The 15,389-nt window shown below is 39.1% G+C and overlaps 1 protein-coding gene across 5 annotated transcripts in view; it reads right to left on the bottom strand.

Annotated features, from left to right (window-relative positions):
• The window catches only part of RBM33 (RNA binding motif protein 33), a 103,496-nt gene that overhangs the window by 20,704 nt on the left and 67,403 nt on the right, over positions 1-15,389 (bottom strand). For 4 of the 5 annotated variants that reach the window (XM_071428583.1, XM_071428584.1, XM_071428587.1 and 1 more), the window contains exon 15: positions 12,658-13,299. In XM_071428583.1, the coding sequence (XP_071284684.1) occupies positions 12,658-13,299 (642 nt within the window). Of the gene's footprint in view, positions 1-7,998; positions 8,527-12,657; positions 13,300-15,389 lie in introns of those variants that run through there. The other variant, XM_071428588.1, reaches the window with a different exon arrangement.

The following is a 15,389-nucleotide window of genomic DNA, read 5'->3' as shown; positions in this document are numbered from 1 at the left end:
TACAAAGCTCTTATATTTATAATCATAAACACAGTGAAACACCATCTCAGTGTCTCTCTCATCCAAGGTAACTCTTGCCATAACATCTCTTGGTGCAATCAGGCACAGTAAAACCATGAGCTTCAAACACTGACATTATTCCCTTACACTGCCTCTACACAAACAGTTTGTTTTTTTCCTAGAAACAGGTGATTCTTGAATTTGTGTCTGCCTGTCCAGATTAGAACAATCACTGAAAATTCCACGGAGCATGAACCAGCAGAGTCTGACAAAGGATCAGGTACTTTTGCATCCATGACCTGCATTGTATTATTGAATGGTTTCAACAGCACTATCTATATCTTGACAGGACTTCCCCTTAAGACCTCAAATACTAATGAACATTTTATCTGCAGGGGGAAGGCTTTGACTAACTCCATAAACAACCTCTGGTAACCCCACAAAAGCTCTCAAATAGAATGCATGTTTAAGGGAAAAAAAGTAAGTATTATGAGAGCACCTTTATTTACACTGGATTTTCTTTTTCCCTTCCCTTAAATATTCACAAAACTCCTTTTGCACCTGTAAGACATCAAAAACCAGAGGGTTTCATGCTAACTGGCACATTTCTTGAGGATAAAGAGACAAAACACAAAGGTGCAGAAGGAACAGACTTATGGTCTAATAGCAAGATTATTTTCATTGACAATACAAATTAGTACCTCTCCATTAAAGAAAAGCAAAAGAAATACCCAGTGAGGACTGGTTACTAAGGCTCAGCTGAGATTTGGTAAGAAACAGTTCGTGGTATGTGGGCCAGTTCATGTTTGATTGCTCAGTAGTTCAGAATTTACACCTCAAAATCAAGGCCTCTGCATTATAAAGTATATACAGGCTACAACTTATCAAGAACTCAAGTACTTAAATCCCACACAAACGAGCTTCAAACCTCCTTGCACTACAACTCAAAAGCACAACTTGCCACAGGGAAAATCCTAAAGCTCATCATGGCATTTATCCACAGTGTCCAAAACAAGAAAACAACAGAAATGTGCATCTGTCTTTTCCACCTCTAATCACAAAAAGGTTTTTTTCACTGCTGAACTGAATGGCACCAAGTCTTCATGGAAAGTTTGGTATATAAACCTTTGAGAGCAGCAATTAGTGAGAAATTACAAAGCTTTCCCTTCAATTTCTCTTCCATTTGTATTCAAAAATACAAAAGCAAGAGCACTCCTGAAAAACCCAAACATATGCACAAAACCTTACCAGCATTAAATCCTTGTTTTAATATTAGTTCTGATATCAATATCACCATAAACTCTATGCCTTGATCAGATAATTTCTTTTATTCAACCCTACAGCAGCTGGAAGATAATGAAACTAAAAGGAACAAAAAAAATCTAGGAGGAATTTAAATGCAATAACTGGGAGCTAAAATCTAATCTCTGCTAAATGCCTGCTGTGAGAACCATAAATATTAGCAACCATTTCTTTCCAAACCAAAAAAGGATCCCAGCACATCGGAAGAGCATCTGAGAGCAAAGCCCTCAGGTACAAAACACATCCAACATGCTCATTACTGAAACTTCAAAAGCAAACAATCATTTCACATAAAAGTCTAGGATGGCCAACAACCACCCAATATTTAACTACCAAGCTCAATTATCACCAAATAAAACTGTATGAAGTGAACAGTCAAAGGCATTAGCACACCACATTGGTTTGCACTGATGAAAAATCTGATGGGGTTTGTTCCCTGCTGGGATCTCAAATGCCACCACTGGTCTTTGCTGCTACCAAGATGCTTCTGTGAGCGTGAAAAGGTGGAAAGCTCTGGACTTTTTAATGACTCAATCCATTTCAGAAATAAGAAAACTTACAGAAGACAATAAAGAAAAAGGATGGAACAAGTTTTGCTTGTTTCTGAAAAAAGAATGAAAGGAAAGGCAACTGGATCAACCACTCCTTTTTTTTTACATTACTGCTCTGAACATTTACTGGTTTTGAGACGGCTTGAAGAGGGGAAGCAGAGACAAAACTGCAGCACTGCTTCTCCAGAGAGGTCTGTGAGTCAGACATGGTGCCCCAGGTCTAACAGAGCTGAGCAAGTCAGCAGAACATTAATTCTTGCTCCAGCTAGTCTGGCTTCAACTGAAGATAAAAACCAAACATGACTGCTAAGTGACATGTGCCAATAAGCAAAACAACCCAGAAGAAGCTTTTCAGCAGTAATTCCTTTTTCAGTGGTTAAGGACACCACAGTGCAAGGACAAACACTGTTACCACTAATTCCCATGTAGTGGTGACTTAGTCTCACCACCACCACCATTGTTTACACTTCTGTGCAAGAGAACAACGAGTGGCTTTTCCAGGTACAACAATGAAGAACCAAGTCAAGCAAAACACCTGAAAAGAGCTTTTTAACTTCTGGACTTAAAGCTACAAAACCTCAGAACATTATGGACAGGTCACCTGCTCACAGGAGTACACTGACATTTTGGAGGAAAGGACATACAGCTGTGAGGATGACTGTACATATGCTGACTCCTGATGTTCCCTCATCACACAGCAAATTACAGGCAAGCAGGCAAGTCCACTGAAGCTGCAGTGCAGTGGCTACCCAATATCATCTAAATCACAGAAACTAAATTGCTAATATCTCTCCTACTTAAAATGTCTCAGGTCTAGCTCATCTTAAATCAATGTTTGTTTTTCCTAAAGACAATTTCTGTATTGTTATTTTTCATCAGCTTACACCACTGCCTTCCCCAGATTTAAATATGCAGCAACAGAGGGAGGTATTAATGTTTTAAGCCTTCTCATGTCAAAATACATTTTCTTTCTGAGAGTATTTCACAATGTATAGGGCTGCACTAAGTTTTTCAGAGATGCATCTATTCATCATCAGGGCCTGTCTCACACAATTTGATGTACAAAATGCTGAGCCCAGGTAGAACACCTTAGTCAACCACAGAGACTTGGGACTGATTGATACAAGCTCTGATTTTATACTTCAAATTTCCTCTAAAGTCCTGAGCAGAAAATGAATTTTCATTCTTTGTCTGCAAATCAATGAAGAAAGAACGATTTCCTCTTATTGTTTACTCCTTAATTTCTAGATTATAAATCATCCAGAGTTTCCAGCTCCAAATTTTGAAGTTTTACAAAGCGTCTGCCTTCCTAGGATCTGGCCAGGAAAGAGTTCTCTTCAATGAAAAAGAAATTTTTCTATTATTCAATTAAAGCTGGAGTAATGAAAACACCTTTTTTTTTAAGTTGCAGGAGTTCTGTTCAGGGGAAAGTATAAAAAGCATCTTTCAAATTTCAAGTACTGAAAGATTGTGAGCAGTGCCAAAACAAGTTAATTTTAAATACTGTGTCTATATAAATAAAGGTCAAAAGATTGAGGCAAAAGGATTTGATTTACATGGTGAATGTTTTTCAAACCTCTGCTCTGGAAGAATCTGTAGTTTGACCTAAAACTAGACTAACAAAAAGAAATGATGCCATTCAATGGCCATGACTTTTAGAACCAATCCACTGATACCTATCAAGGCTGTTTTTCATCAGCCTCTCACTATACAGATCTATATATAGTCAGTGTTGTGTTTTGAGCAACTTAGAATTCTGTCAAATATGAGATCACAAATTCTAAAAGCAGAATTCTATGAAGGACTGCTTGAATTTAGCAAGCTGGAGCCTCTGTCATAATCATTATGACAGTTTTATGATGAAGATGAAGTTTATTTGCCACCAACATTAGCAGGACAAATTTATTTATAACAAATGCTTTAAAATGTACTGATAAAAATGCCTATTGATACTGTCAGAGCTGCTTGCAATTTGACAGATCAAATCTTATTTTCATTCTTAAACCCCATGAAGGAATGGTATCACCAACTTGCATTCTGTAGTGAGCAAATTGATTAATCCCCCTCTATAGAAATCTCAACTCTTGATTACACCTATCAGACGTTAAGCAGCATTATTCTAGAGTGACAACACTTGACAAATTCCCAAACCATTTTTCTCAGCCTTTGTGGCCCTGCTAGCTTGTATTAACCCTGATGAAAAATTAATTTTCCTTATCTTCTGCTAAACCCCAAAATCCAAATCCGCCAAACTGGCAACTCTTTCTGTAAAGGTATTATGAAAACCTCTAAAAGATTAATTGCATGTCTTCAGGTGACATTAAATTAATTTCTGTACTCGTGACAGACATTTGATACTCCGTACTGAGAGGACAGATAACATTGTCAGGATACACAGAAGGACAGTGGTGCAGTGTCCCAGGGCAGCCTCTTATGAATTCTCCTTTCGATAAGGCCATACTTCACTGTCATTGGCACTGTTAGTGATCTTGCAGCCCACAGACCTCACTGCACAGGTTTCTATTAACCACCACAATGCTGGCTCTATCCATGTAATCTTTGTAAAGCTAATTCAAAATCGTCCAATAGCAAAGGGATGTGCATGCTGGATAAGGGAATAAATAAACTCTGGTTGATTTGTGTAAAAATAACACAGAGAAGCAAAATGTTGTCAGCTTTTCTGAGATGCTTTACAACTCAAATTCTCTGTAGCACGATGAAGACTTAAATCTTGTAGGGAAATCTCAGTCCAAAACTGTGCTGTGATTGATTTCTTGTAAGAAAGGAGAAACCCTTCATCTGTTACCAGTTTAAGTCAATATTTCTAGAAATTAGTACCTTTAAAGTATCACAGTAGTTGGGGGAGGAAAACATCCTTTTGATTATTAAATTCATCTTTACTTTCAGGAGAAGAGAAATTACTATTCCTGAGCTATATAGGTTTACATAGGTAAACTTGTATTTTACTGATACTGCAACTGACTGCAGTGAAACAGACATGTACAAAGACAGCTGTGATCCTCACATAAGAAAAAGAAATGTAAGGCAAAAACCACACAGAACAACAGTGACTTTCATCTAATATATACAAGTATTTTTTCACTATAATTATCAGGAACACATCTTAGAAGCAACCCCTAATAATGAGCTATTTCTCTTTGACTGGTGCTCCAAATACTTTACCACTTTGATACAGCTGGCTGACAGACCGGGGACCTGGGAATAGGAAGCCTAATCACTTGCCAAATATCCCACAACCGAGTGACATGACCAAGCACTGGTTCTGAACACTTGAAGATCTGTTTTCAATCTGTCAAATGCCAATGAGAAACACCTGGAGACCTTTTTTTTTTTTTTTGTTCCCAGGCATTCTAGGACCTTTAAAAGGCTCTTTTTTTCTTTTTTTTTTTTTTTTTTTTTTTTAAGAATAGCAGTAGTTAAGAAAACTGCTCTCCCACCAGGCTAGAAAATGCCACTCTATCAATAGACAACTCATCATTAACAACTGGTTTAAGACATTAATGGGCTAGTTTTGACTGAAAGTACACACAGCAATAAGCTACATCAGACTACAAAAGTGATGAAAGAGCCAAATCATTCCCAGTTCACACCAGAATAAAAAGACACTTCTGATGCTGGTCAGTGATTCAGTTATTTTTCCCAGCCTAAAATTTTTGTATAGGTTGAACTTAACCCAAGAAAGAGCACCCAGACTAAGCAATAAATAAATAAAATGCAGAAATAGTACCCTTCCTGTGATAAAAGGACACTGCTACACTGCTTCAGTGAGCCATGATGTGATGAGCATCTTCTGTGCCTAATGGTGTATGAAAACCCAGAACAGGAAGAAGAAAACATCTTGCAGAAAAAGCAGGTAATTCTATTTAATCCCATGTACTAACACAATTCTTAACTGAAGTAGTTCCTCATCCACCTGAAGTAGTTCCTCATCCACCCTCATGGAGAAGGACTGGCCCAAGAGAGTCCCAGCCATACCCATGCTGCATGAAGTTTCAATGGGAGTGACAAAAGCACAGCTTGAATCATGCTGAATCAGTGTTGAATCACAACTACATGGTTTTTAGTTAAAGCACCCACCTGCTCATTATGAAAAAATAATAAAAACTGTATGTCAAACCTACAGCAAAATCAAAGTTCTGAATGGACATGCCTAACACTCTCAGAAATACTTTCATTTTTATGTGTCATTTGCAAGATCTATAACGTAGATAAACAATGTTTTAACAAAGTTTCCTGGTTTGTTTTTCAGCTGCCAGTCTGAGAGGTTTTTGTACGGAGAATTTTAGCAAAGGCTGGACATGCAGAGAAAGACCAAGAGAAAAAGCTCCTGCTGGAAAATATCAGTGATACAAATCTTGTGATGGCCCAAAGCTCCAAGAGGAGCACTTCCCAGCTATGGCACAGAAAGCCAGTACTGGGTATCAGAAACCTGCACAACTAAAACTTCCCTTCTTGTGCCGTGTCTGGCCTCTCTAGTTTGTGTTCCTTGAAGCTTGAAACTACTGGCAAGTCAAATCGCTCTTGTGTCCTGCCTGAAGCTCCTGGTAAGTGTTAATAAAGACAACCCCACTCCTTCCCACCCCAAACACTTCTGACTCAAGAGCCAAACCTCTGCCCCAAAGGCCTATTCCAAGTGGTCCAACTTCTCAACGGAGGGATGTGACTTCTCAAAATATTCAACTCTACAACTCTGCAAGCTTGCCTCCCAAGTAAAGAGACTGCATTTTCATATGAAACCTGACTTGCTCTTTGTAATGCACTTTAGTGGTGTCACAGCACAGTTTATCAGGAAACTGGGCTTCAAGACACTCTGTAACACCAAGATCTCTGTAACACAGACACAAATTCTGCACTGTAACATTTGCCATGGCAAAGAAACTCTCCTTTGAGACTTAACAAGAGTGACAAGCAACAAAAGCTCTGCTTTCTGGGTGTTCAGGAGCAAGCTGCACTCTTCTTCAACATATAATTTAAAAGTCTCCTGAGGAAAAGGAGAAACCTTTTCTGCAGTCTACAATAGAAAATACTTTACTGCACTTTAGATCCATGTTATCCATAGCAAAGTCAGATTCAATTTAGGTAAGTATCTCTTCCCCCTTTCACACATTTTATGAGAAGCCCATAAAATGTATTATCTGTGTGTGGTTTGGCTGTCACCTTAATTCTCACTTTCTAAGTAGGCCCACACATGTCCCTTTATTTCCTTTTCCCAGTAATAAAATATGTCCTAAAGAGTAGAGCACAGCCCATCCCCTGACCCCAATGCATGAAATCAGAGACTCTGTCTCTACAGGGACCATCCTCACTTGATGTCTGGGAGGACACAGCTCATTTTCAAATGTTCCTGCCATGGGCAGGGACACCTTTAACTAGACCAAATTGCTCAAAGCCCTGTCCAATCTGGCCTTCAACACTTCTAGGATGGGGGATCCAAGCTTCTCTGGGCACCCTGTTCCAGTTCCTCACCACGCTCACAGGAAAAAATTTCTTCCTAATATCCAATATAAATCAACCCTTCTTCAGTGTGAAGTCATTGCCCTTGTCCTGTCACTCCATGCCCTTGTAACAAGTCCCTCTTCAGGTCTCTTGCAGCCCCTTTAGGAAGGTTCTGTAAGGTCTCCTTGGAGCCTTCTCTTCTCCAGGCAGAACAGCTCCAACTTTCTCAGCCTGTCTTCAGAGGGGAGGTGCTCCAGTCCCTTTACCAACTTTGTGGCCTCCTCTAGACACATTTCAACAGTTTCATACAACCAAGAAATTATTGTCCACTTGTGAAACATTTCCAGAGTGAAATCCTGCAGGTTATGGCAGGCAGAGTCCTTCTTCAACAGCACTGACATTAACGCTGCTTCAGAGCTCATTTTGCCATGGAACCTGGGCACTCAGAATGGCTCCTGCAGCTCCCCCAGCCCACTCCTGGCTGGGCTCTATCCATGACTCCTTCAAACTCTGGGATACAAATGAACATCAAGGTCACTCTCCTGTTTCTTAAAAAGTTATAGGACCATACAGGGGAAGAGTTCCTTTGTCAAGGGTTGGGGAAAGGGCTTCATGAACTTCCCACACAAATGCCACAATTCTTGTGTTTGCAATTCCTGACATATTTAGATGAAAGGCGCTAAAGAGCTTTCAAGTCAAATATTTTTAATTAAACTTGAACACATACATGCAAGTAGAAACAAGTACAAACATTAAGCAAAGTTGGTTGATAAGGTTACATTATCAAACAACAATCATCTCAAGCAGTATTTTTTTCCATATTTAGAACTCCATATTCATCTCACACTTCCCAGTTGTTTGAAATTCGACCGAAGTTGTCTATCTTCCATTTCCATCTTGTTTTTGCAATCCAAGGACATTTTTTTGTGACAGGCTTTTCAAACAGAGGAACTTGCCAGCTCTTTTTTCCAAGCTTTTCATACGAAGCATTTCAAGTTTTCAGGAATTAGGATCACTTACAAGATACTGCTTGTAATGCAACAGGGAACACCAAGATTTTAATGTATTTTTATCTATGTACTTAGGAAAAAACCCTCATTGTGCAGCCTTCCACAGAGACAAAGATTGGTGTGTTCTTGGTGCAGCATAAGAACCAGCATTTTCAGGTCTTTGGGACAGACACACAGCTCTCTGAGCATGGCAGGACATTTTCTGGCTAAGAGAGAAATCATCCAACAACAACATAAGATGACAATAACACAGAGATTTTATGATATTGTAATTTACCACAGAACCTCCAACTAAATAGAAAACATGTTCAGCATGTGTTTCATATACTTTTAGATATCTAATGTTATAGATGGTACAAACCTGTTCTTCCAGGACTAAAACAACTCTGAATATATTGACTCAAGGAATTCAATTACATTTAGTACTAGAACTCTTAACAGACAGATTGATGACAGAGAGCCCAAAGAGCACCACAAACAGCAAGGTGTTAAAAAACATGACTCATCAAGAAAGAATGAAAGATATTAGAGCTCAGAAACAGTTAAGATATCCTGAAAAGGAGAGAGAAATTCTTCCCCATCTCTCTTCAGGTATAATACAAATAGTCAGAAATTCAAACTTATAGCAAGAAAATGTGATTTGGTCACTAAGAAAATTGTCCTAAATATACACATTTGATACTGGAATAGATGACCTGGGAAATCTGCAATAATGAGATCTCAGAAAAACATTGGACAAATCTGTCAGGAATACTACAGAGTTCATCCCCTCCTTTCAAGACAAATTACTTCAACAGTCTTTTCACCCTTATTTTCTATAATTTTATTATCACATTTTCAAGTGATTTATTAGGGTGTTTCTTTCCTACACTCTCATTGACTTTATACTTACAAGTAAGTTTAGAATTGACTTCAGGCTCCTCAGGAAGCCCAGCAAGTCTCAGATGCTTTATTAGTAAAATTTACAAGTATGAATACTCAGTGAATAGACTGAGCTCTTGTATCTAAAAAGGACAGCTGTGAGGAAATGCCACAAAAACAAAGCACACTGGATACAGTGAAAGATATCTATGCCTCCTTGGAAGAAATAAAGTCAAGAACAAAACCAAAAACAAAGCAACAACAACAACAACAACAAAACCCTCAAAAATCCCCAAAACCCACTCCCCTTCCCCCCCAAAAAACCCAATCCAAAAGCAATCCAGCAACAACAAAAAAATCCAAGTCCATGTGCTAAACACTGCCTATTTTTCCAGGAACATAACATTTAAAGGAGTAATTAAAATGGAAAACTATTCACTTTCTTGCCATTCCCATATAAATTATACGTATATTAGAAAGGGATGGGCAAAGTATTGGAGGGAAGGTGAAGGGTGGGATTTATTTAAAAAATAAAAAAGCATCAACAGACAAAATCATTACTGACAGTACCTAACATGTCACCTTGATACACAGACTTAGTCTGACATACTGGAAATGCTGAATCATTTTCTACTTTCATTTTCCTGAAGAACAGAAATTGTAAACTAGGGCATCTTATGTATCAGGAAAGCTGAACCAGTTAATATATTCTTGGAATTTACAGGGTAATTCTTAAAATTCCAAAAGTAAAATCTTCTCACAAAAGAATACTGTGGAAACAGATAAAAGATCATTTTGTTTTTTGAGGACCCAAGGGATATTTCTACCTGCAGGTCAGAGATCTTCAGTAGCAGTGCTGTGCCCAGCAACACAAACAGACAAAAGCTCAGCCTGGTAAAGACACTGCCCTCAGGAAAAGAAGCCATTCTCTTCTCAGTTCTCACCAACACACCAAACTGCTTAAATATTACACAAAAAACAGCAGCAGCAGCACCAAACCACTGAATCCTGGTTCTACAGATGATCCTACTGAATTAATAACAAGGATTCTGGTTCTAAATTCAGGTTCTGATTCAGGTTCTGGTTTAGGCCAGCTTGGTCTAGAGAGAGTGAGTTAGAACAGCTCTGGGCTGGAGCAGCTCCTTCAGCTGAGAGCTCCCCTGTGGTGCTGTGCAAACAGGACAGACTTGCCAGGTCTTTACTTGAACCCAGGAAGCCCCAAAAGGGAACCTGCATTCTGTCTGATCATGAGCCATCTCACCTGTACAAATGTGTTCAGAACAGCTCTGCACAAAAGAGCCCAGGGAAGGAGAAGAGTACAAGGAATTCCACAGAAAGCAAGACCAGGGATGCTTAGCTGCAGGATAGAGCCAGTGCATACAGATGAGGTACCAGCAACCCTTTGGCCAAAGGCAAGGAGTAAGAGGAAGCACTATTAAATGCTAAAGAGAATGGCCAGGGAAAATGAGATTTGGCTTTTGCTTTGTATTTAGTGCTCAGGCAAAAGTTGTGAAAACAAATTAAACATGTGGCAGGACTAAAGCAGTGAAAACCAAGTATGATCTCCAATTGTGGTAGTATATGGAGCCTAAGCACCTTTTAACTCTTCTTTTAAATCCTGTCAAAAACGGACTGCTGCTCAATTTGTTTTTCCTTGTGTGGTCAAAGAAATAAAGTCACAAATTCAGTTTGTCATTAACTGATTAAAAATTAATCAATTATATTGATCAGTGTTAACAGCTAATTGCACTGCTTGCTTTCATTCTCCCACAGCTGGAAGGAAACTTAAGAAGTCCATGGCAACATGAAAACAGTGACAAAAGCTACATGCAAAGAACCTGCTTCACCTTGCTGAAACCTCAGTATCTGAAAGTTAAGGACAGCGTAAATCTGCTTCTGTACACAATTAAAGAGGAGTTACACATGCATTTAATTAAGCTAATTGCTCTTGCTTACCATGACACTTATCTGAAACAAATCATTAATGGTCTTCTGAAATACAGCACGTGATAAAACCAATTTCATTGTGAATGCTGCTGTGGGCACTGATAACTATTTGTTAGGAGGAGCTGTATGCAGTTGTGACTGGCATTGTTTTGTTTCATCACATAATAAAAGAAGTTGTGCATGACTGCTTTATTCAATTATGCATGAATCACAAACCTGTCATACCTCTTGCAGGCCACTGGGATTCCTGCAGACATACTTATATATAAATATTTTTAGCTCAACAGAATTAATTTCTTTCAGTTTCCTGTACTTTATTCTTCTGTACTTAAGTTACCACGTCTGAGGAATTAGAACTGACAACAACCTGACATGCAGGATGTCTGTGTAGTCAATAATGCCCTGTATGTTAATATTTGGAAAGACCATACAGTCATAGTGCAATTCACAACTCTGAGTGCAATTAAGTTTTATGACCTGTAGAAAAACATTCACAAGAAGTAGTTAAGACTGGCTTTTCAACTTCCTCCCCATTTCTACAGAGTAAAGCCTAGCCTCCAAGGCCTTGTTCAGTCCCTGTTACACAGTTTTGTTTTCCCTATAAAATTATCCAAATAATTTAAAAGCATTCTTCCAGAAAAACACCTCCAATGTGCTGCTACTTCACATCATTCTTTCCTCCTCAGCATAAACCCAAGGACAGACTTCAAACACTGACAACATGATCTCCATGTCCCCTCATCTTAGTTTCTTTAGAGCCCTAACAAATTAACTTGTCTTTTCATTAAGACAGAAGAAATTTGGTCGAGAGACTTTCTCACCAAAACCCCAGATTTTAAACAGGCACACTGTCCTCAAGACCATCATTGTGAGTCCTCCACACCAGTGCTCAAGGGACACACTGCAGATAAAAGACCCCTCATCAAGAGATAAGGAAATCTCATTTAGATGCAGAAGTGAAATGGTAACGTTTTAAACCCAGCCTGTAACAGAAAACAACCCCCTCCAACACACTGCTTAGATTAGTTTCATAACATGCTTCCTAAGAAAATAAAAACCATCTTCCACTGAGTAGAAACCACACTAAGACAACAACTGCATACAACTAAACCAGGTGGCCTCACTTACCAAATAAGCAGGTCCTTTTTAACCAAACCTTAGTTAAATAATTAATAATTAAGTCACCTAAATTCTTTTCTCTGAGCAATTATCAACCTTAAGCAAAAGGAGCTCAACTGAGCAGTCTTTGAGATTTCAGACTCCAAGTTACAACTTAAAAGAAAGGAGTATTTCAATATGATTTCATTGGTAACTGCCTGGCAGTAAAGCATTACAGGAAACACTAATTGCTTAATAACTGCTAATAAATTACAGTTCTGGAAATGTAATATATAGACTATTAGGTATGCTAAACCTGTCACCTCCCTCACTAGCTCAGGCCCATCTTTTATTCTGGGATTCCACAGAGTCAACCACACAGAAACAAACCACGAGGAGACACAGAGATGAGATGAGCCTTGTACACTTACCCCTCCTGACAACTTAATCACCCTGACTTTGCTGCCTCCATGGGGCCCATCACTAGCACTGTTTGTCCGCTGCATCACTGTCCTTTTCACCCCCGGCTTCTGCTCCTGGGGCCGGCCGGGGACCGCGGCCGCGCGCGCCGCCTGCGCCGTGGGCAGCGCTGCCGCCGCGGCCGCTTTGCTCGGTAACACTTTCTGGGCTGCCTGAGGCTGACTCGCAGGGATCGTTCTAGTTTGCCTCAGCTGCTTCACCGGCTTCATCTGCTGTCCTTGGTAGGGGCCGTCCCCTGCGCCCTGGGGGAAGTCTGTGGGTTTGGGGTGGATGGTTGCCACTACGGCGTCTTGTTTTCTAACCAGGAGTCTGCTTTTCACGTTGTGCCGGGTCTGCAGGCCGGAGTGGGGGATGTAGGGGCTGCCGTTGGTGGGGAACTCGGAGGAGTCCTCCTCGTGCTGCATGTAGGGCTGCTGGGAGCAAGGCTGCTGCTGCTGCTGCTGCTGGGCAAGTCTCTCCAGCAGCTCTCTCTTCCTGGCCCCAGCCTGCTGCTGCCGTCTCAGCTCCTTCTGCTTCAGGATCTCCTCTCTCAGGCGCTTCTGCTCTTCTATCTTCAAACGGTACAAGCGAGTTTCTTCATCCTCGTCTGGGTACTACAAGGGAAAAACCACATGAATTTACAGAATTCTAAACAGATGCCCAGCTTGGTCAAAACAACATGAAATTGGTTCAGATGTAGAGCTTTTTACATTTTACCTGATACACTCCACTAATAGCCTTGATTGGGTATCTGCTGCTAGGGTTTATTTGCTATTCATTACAGACAAACAGCTCAAATGGTTTAGGACTTAGATATACTACTTCCTAGACAGAAAAGCTTTAATACCACTTGAGAAATCTGATCAGAATACTAAAAAAAAATAATAATAAAAAAGTTTGACAAATTGGAATTAATTTAAAAGTTTCCAAAACCAATTAAACTATTAATATAATTCAAGATATCAAAATATGTTTCAAATAGGAGGTAACAATACAGAGGCAACCCACTGTCACACAGGTTTTATCTTGCTCTTTTCTGACAAAGTAACAAAAGGTAGGGTGGTAAATGACCTGAAAGGCCCTGATTAGAACTATTGATTTTTCTCACAGAATTTTAAGCCTGATCTCAAACTCATTTGTCACACAATAATTGGTTATAATGAACAGCACAAGTCAATCTCTCTGACCTTGAACTCATGCACTCTCTTCAGAATCAAAATGTTGCCAAATGCAGTGTTGGAATATTAATGGTATATAGAGAATGCCTTTAATATTCCAGCCCTGGGCCTCTCTGAAAGTACTATACACCATCAAATAACCTTCCTAAAGATTCTTCCACTCTGACAGAAGGGGTTCTTATGAAAAGCTGTATAAAAATGGACAAGAGTCTAGGAAATGCAGATTCTCATCATCCTAGAAAAGAAATCAAATGGCTCTTGCAATAAAATCACATATATTTTTCAAAATTAGGAAGCATACTATTTTATTATTTCTCTCTTTTTAACCATTTGAAATATTAAGTTAGACTTATAGAGAATGCTTACAAATGGTAATGAGCACAACATTCTACTCAAGATATATCAACCACTCCTAACAACAGCCTCTCCAAGAAATGATACTTTGCATTAATGCAGAATAAGTGGTAAATTAATGCAGAATGAGTATTAAAGTATTTCTCAAAAACTGTGAATCTGTGACAAACCCTTATGTATCTTGCAGCAACTGGGTGCAAACTGTTTTTGACACAACTGCCATTTTTTGAATGTATGTGACCCAAATGTGTGAATTGAAGGTTTGGGGTTTTTTAAGAGCTTTTAATCCTAGTGCACCCTAGAATCCTTCCCAACCCAAGAAAAAACCCAGCAGAATAGATTCAGCCATAATGTTGGTTCATGGATGTGAAAGCCCAGCAGAGTCAGACTTGCACTCACAGCACCCAGATGCACAAATCCTGAATGTTTGTTTCCTTCAGCTGTAGCTGCTTCTTCCCTGAGCAAGTATTGACAGGGATTATTCTCAGTCACTAAAACCAGCTCATTGTCTCAAATTAGAAGTCCAATTACAAGCATCTAATTAGCAGTCTAATTAGAAGCCAAAACATTGGCTAAGTAAGACTAACCAAATTGCATTTTTAAAATTTGCATTTATTTTTTAAGTATGGGTTATAGTTCAGGGATGAGATCGAACAGTTCTTTGCATGAGAATGCTACATCCACCCCAAAGTTCTTATCTTTATCTATACTTTGTAGAACATGATGGTGGTGATTAATAATCACTGTGACAACTAAATTAAAGCTCTGTGATGATAGATGCTACAGAAATGTACTTCTAGAGGAGGAAACCCAGATATTTCATCTTGTATTGACTACTGGAGATGCTGGATTGTAGCAAAAAATAAGAATTAGAATTTATCCTTAAATTTACCAAAAAAAATAGAATTTACCCTTATGAAATACAGGGAAAGATTAAGACCCTTAAGAATAGTTTGCAAAGGATGAGGAAACATGTAAGCTCCAGCTAGGAGCAGGATATGCTGTTATGCAGATCCTGATGTAATTAATCAAATTTTCAGTCATTTTCAGAGACACTAAATATCACAATTACTACAATTGTTCAGAGGGAAAACTTGTTTCACTTAATGAATTAGTTTATTCACCTGCTTTGGTTTAGATTGTAATAATTTACAATTTATCTAAACAAGCCT

The sequence above is a fragment of the Agelaius tricolor genome, unplaced genomic scaffold (genome assembly GCF_023055355.1).
Source record: "Agelaius tricolor isolate 1412-34295 unplaced genomic scaffold, bAgeTri1.0.p SCAF_6, whole genome shotgun sequence".
Classification (NCBI taxonomy): domain Eukaryota; kingdom Metazoa; phylum Chordata; class Aves; order Passeriformes; family Icteridae; genus Agelaius; species Agelaius tricolor.
The sequence above is the reverse complement of the archived record's forward strand: the minus strand, read 5'-3'. Positions and strand labels throughout refer to the sequence as shown.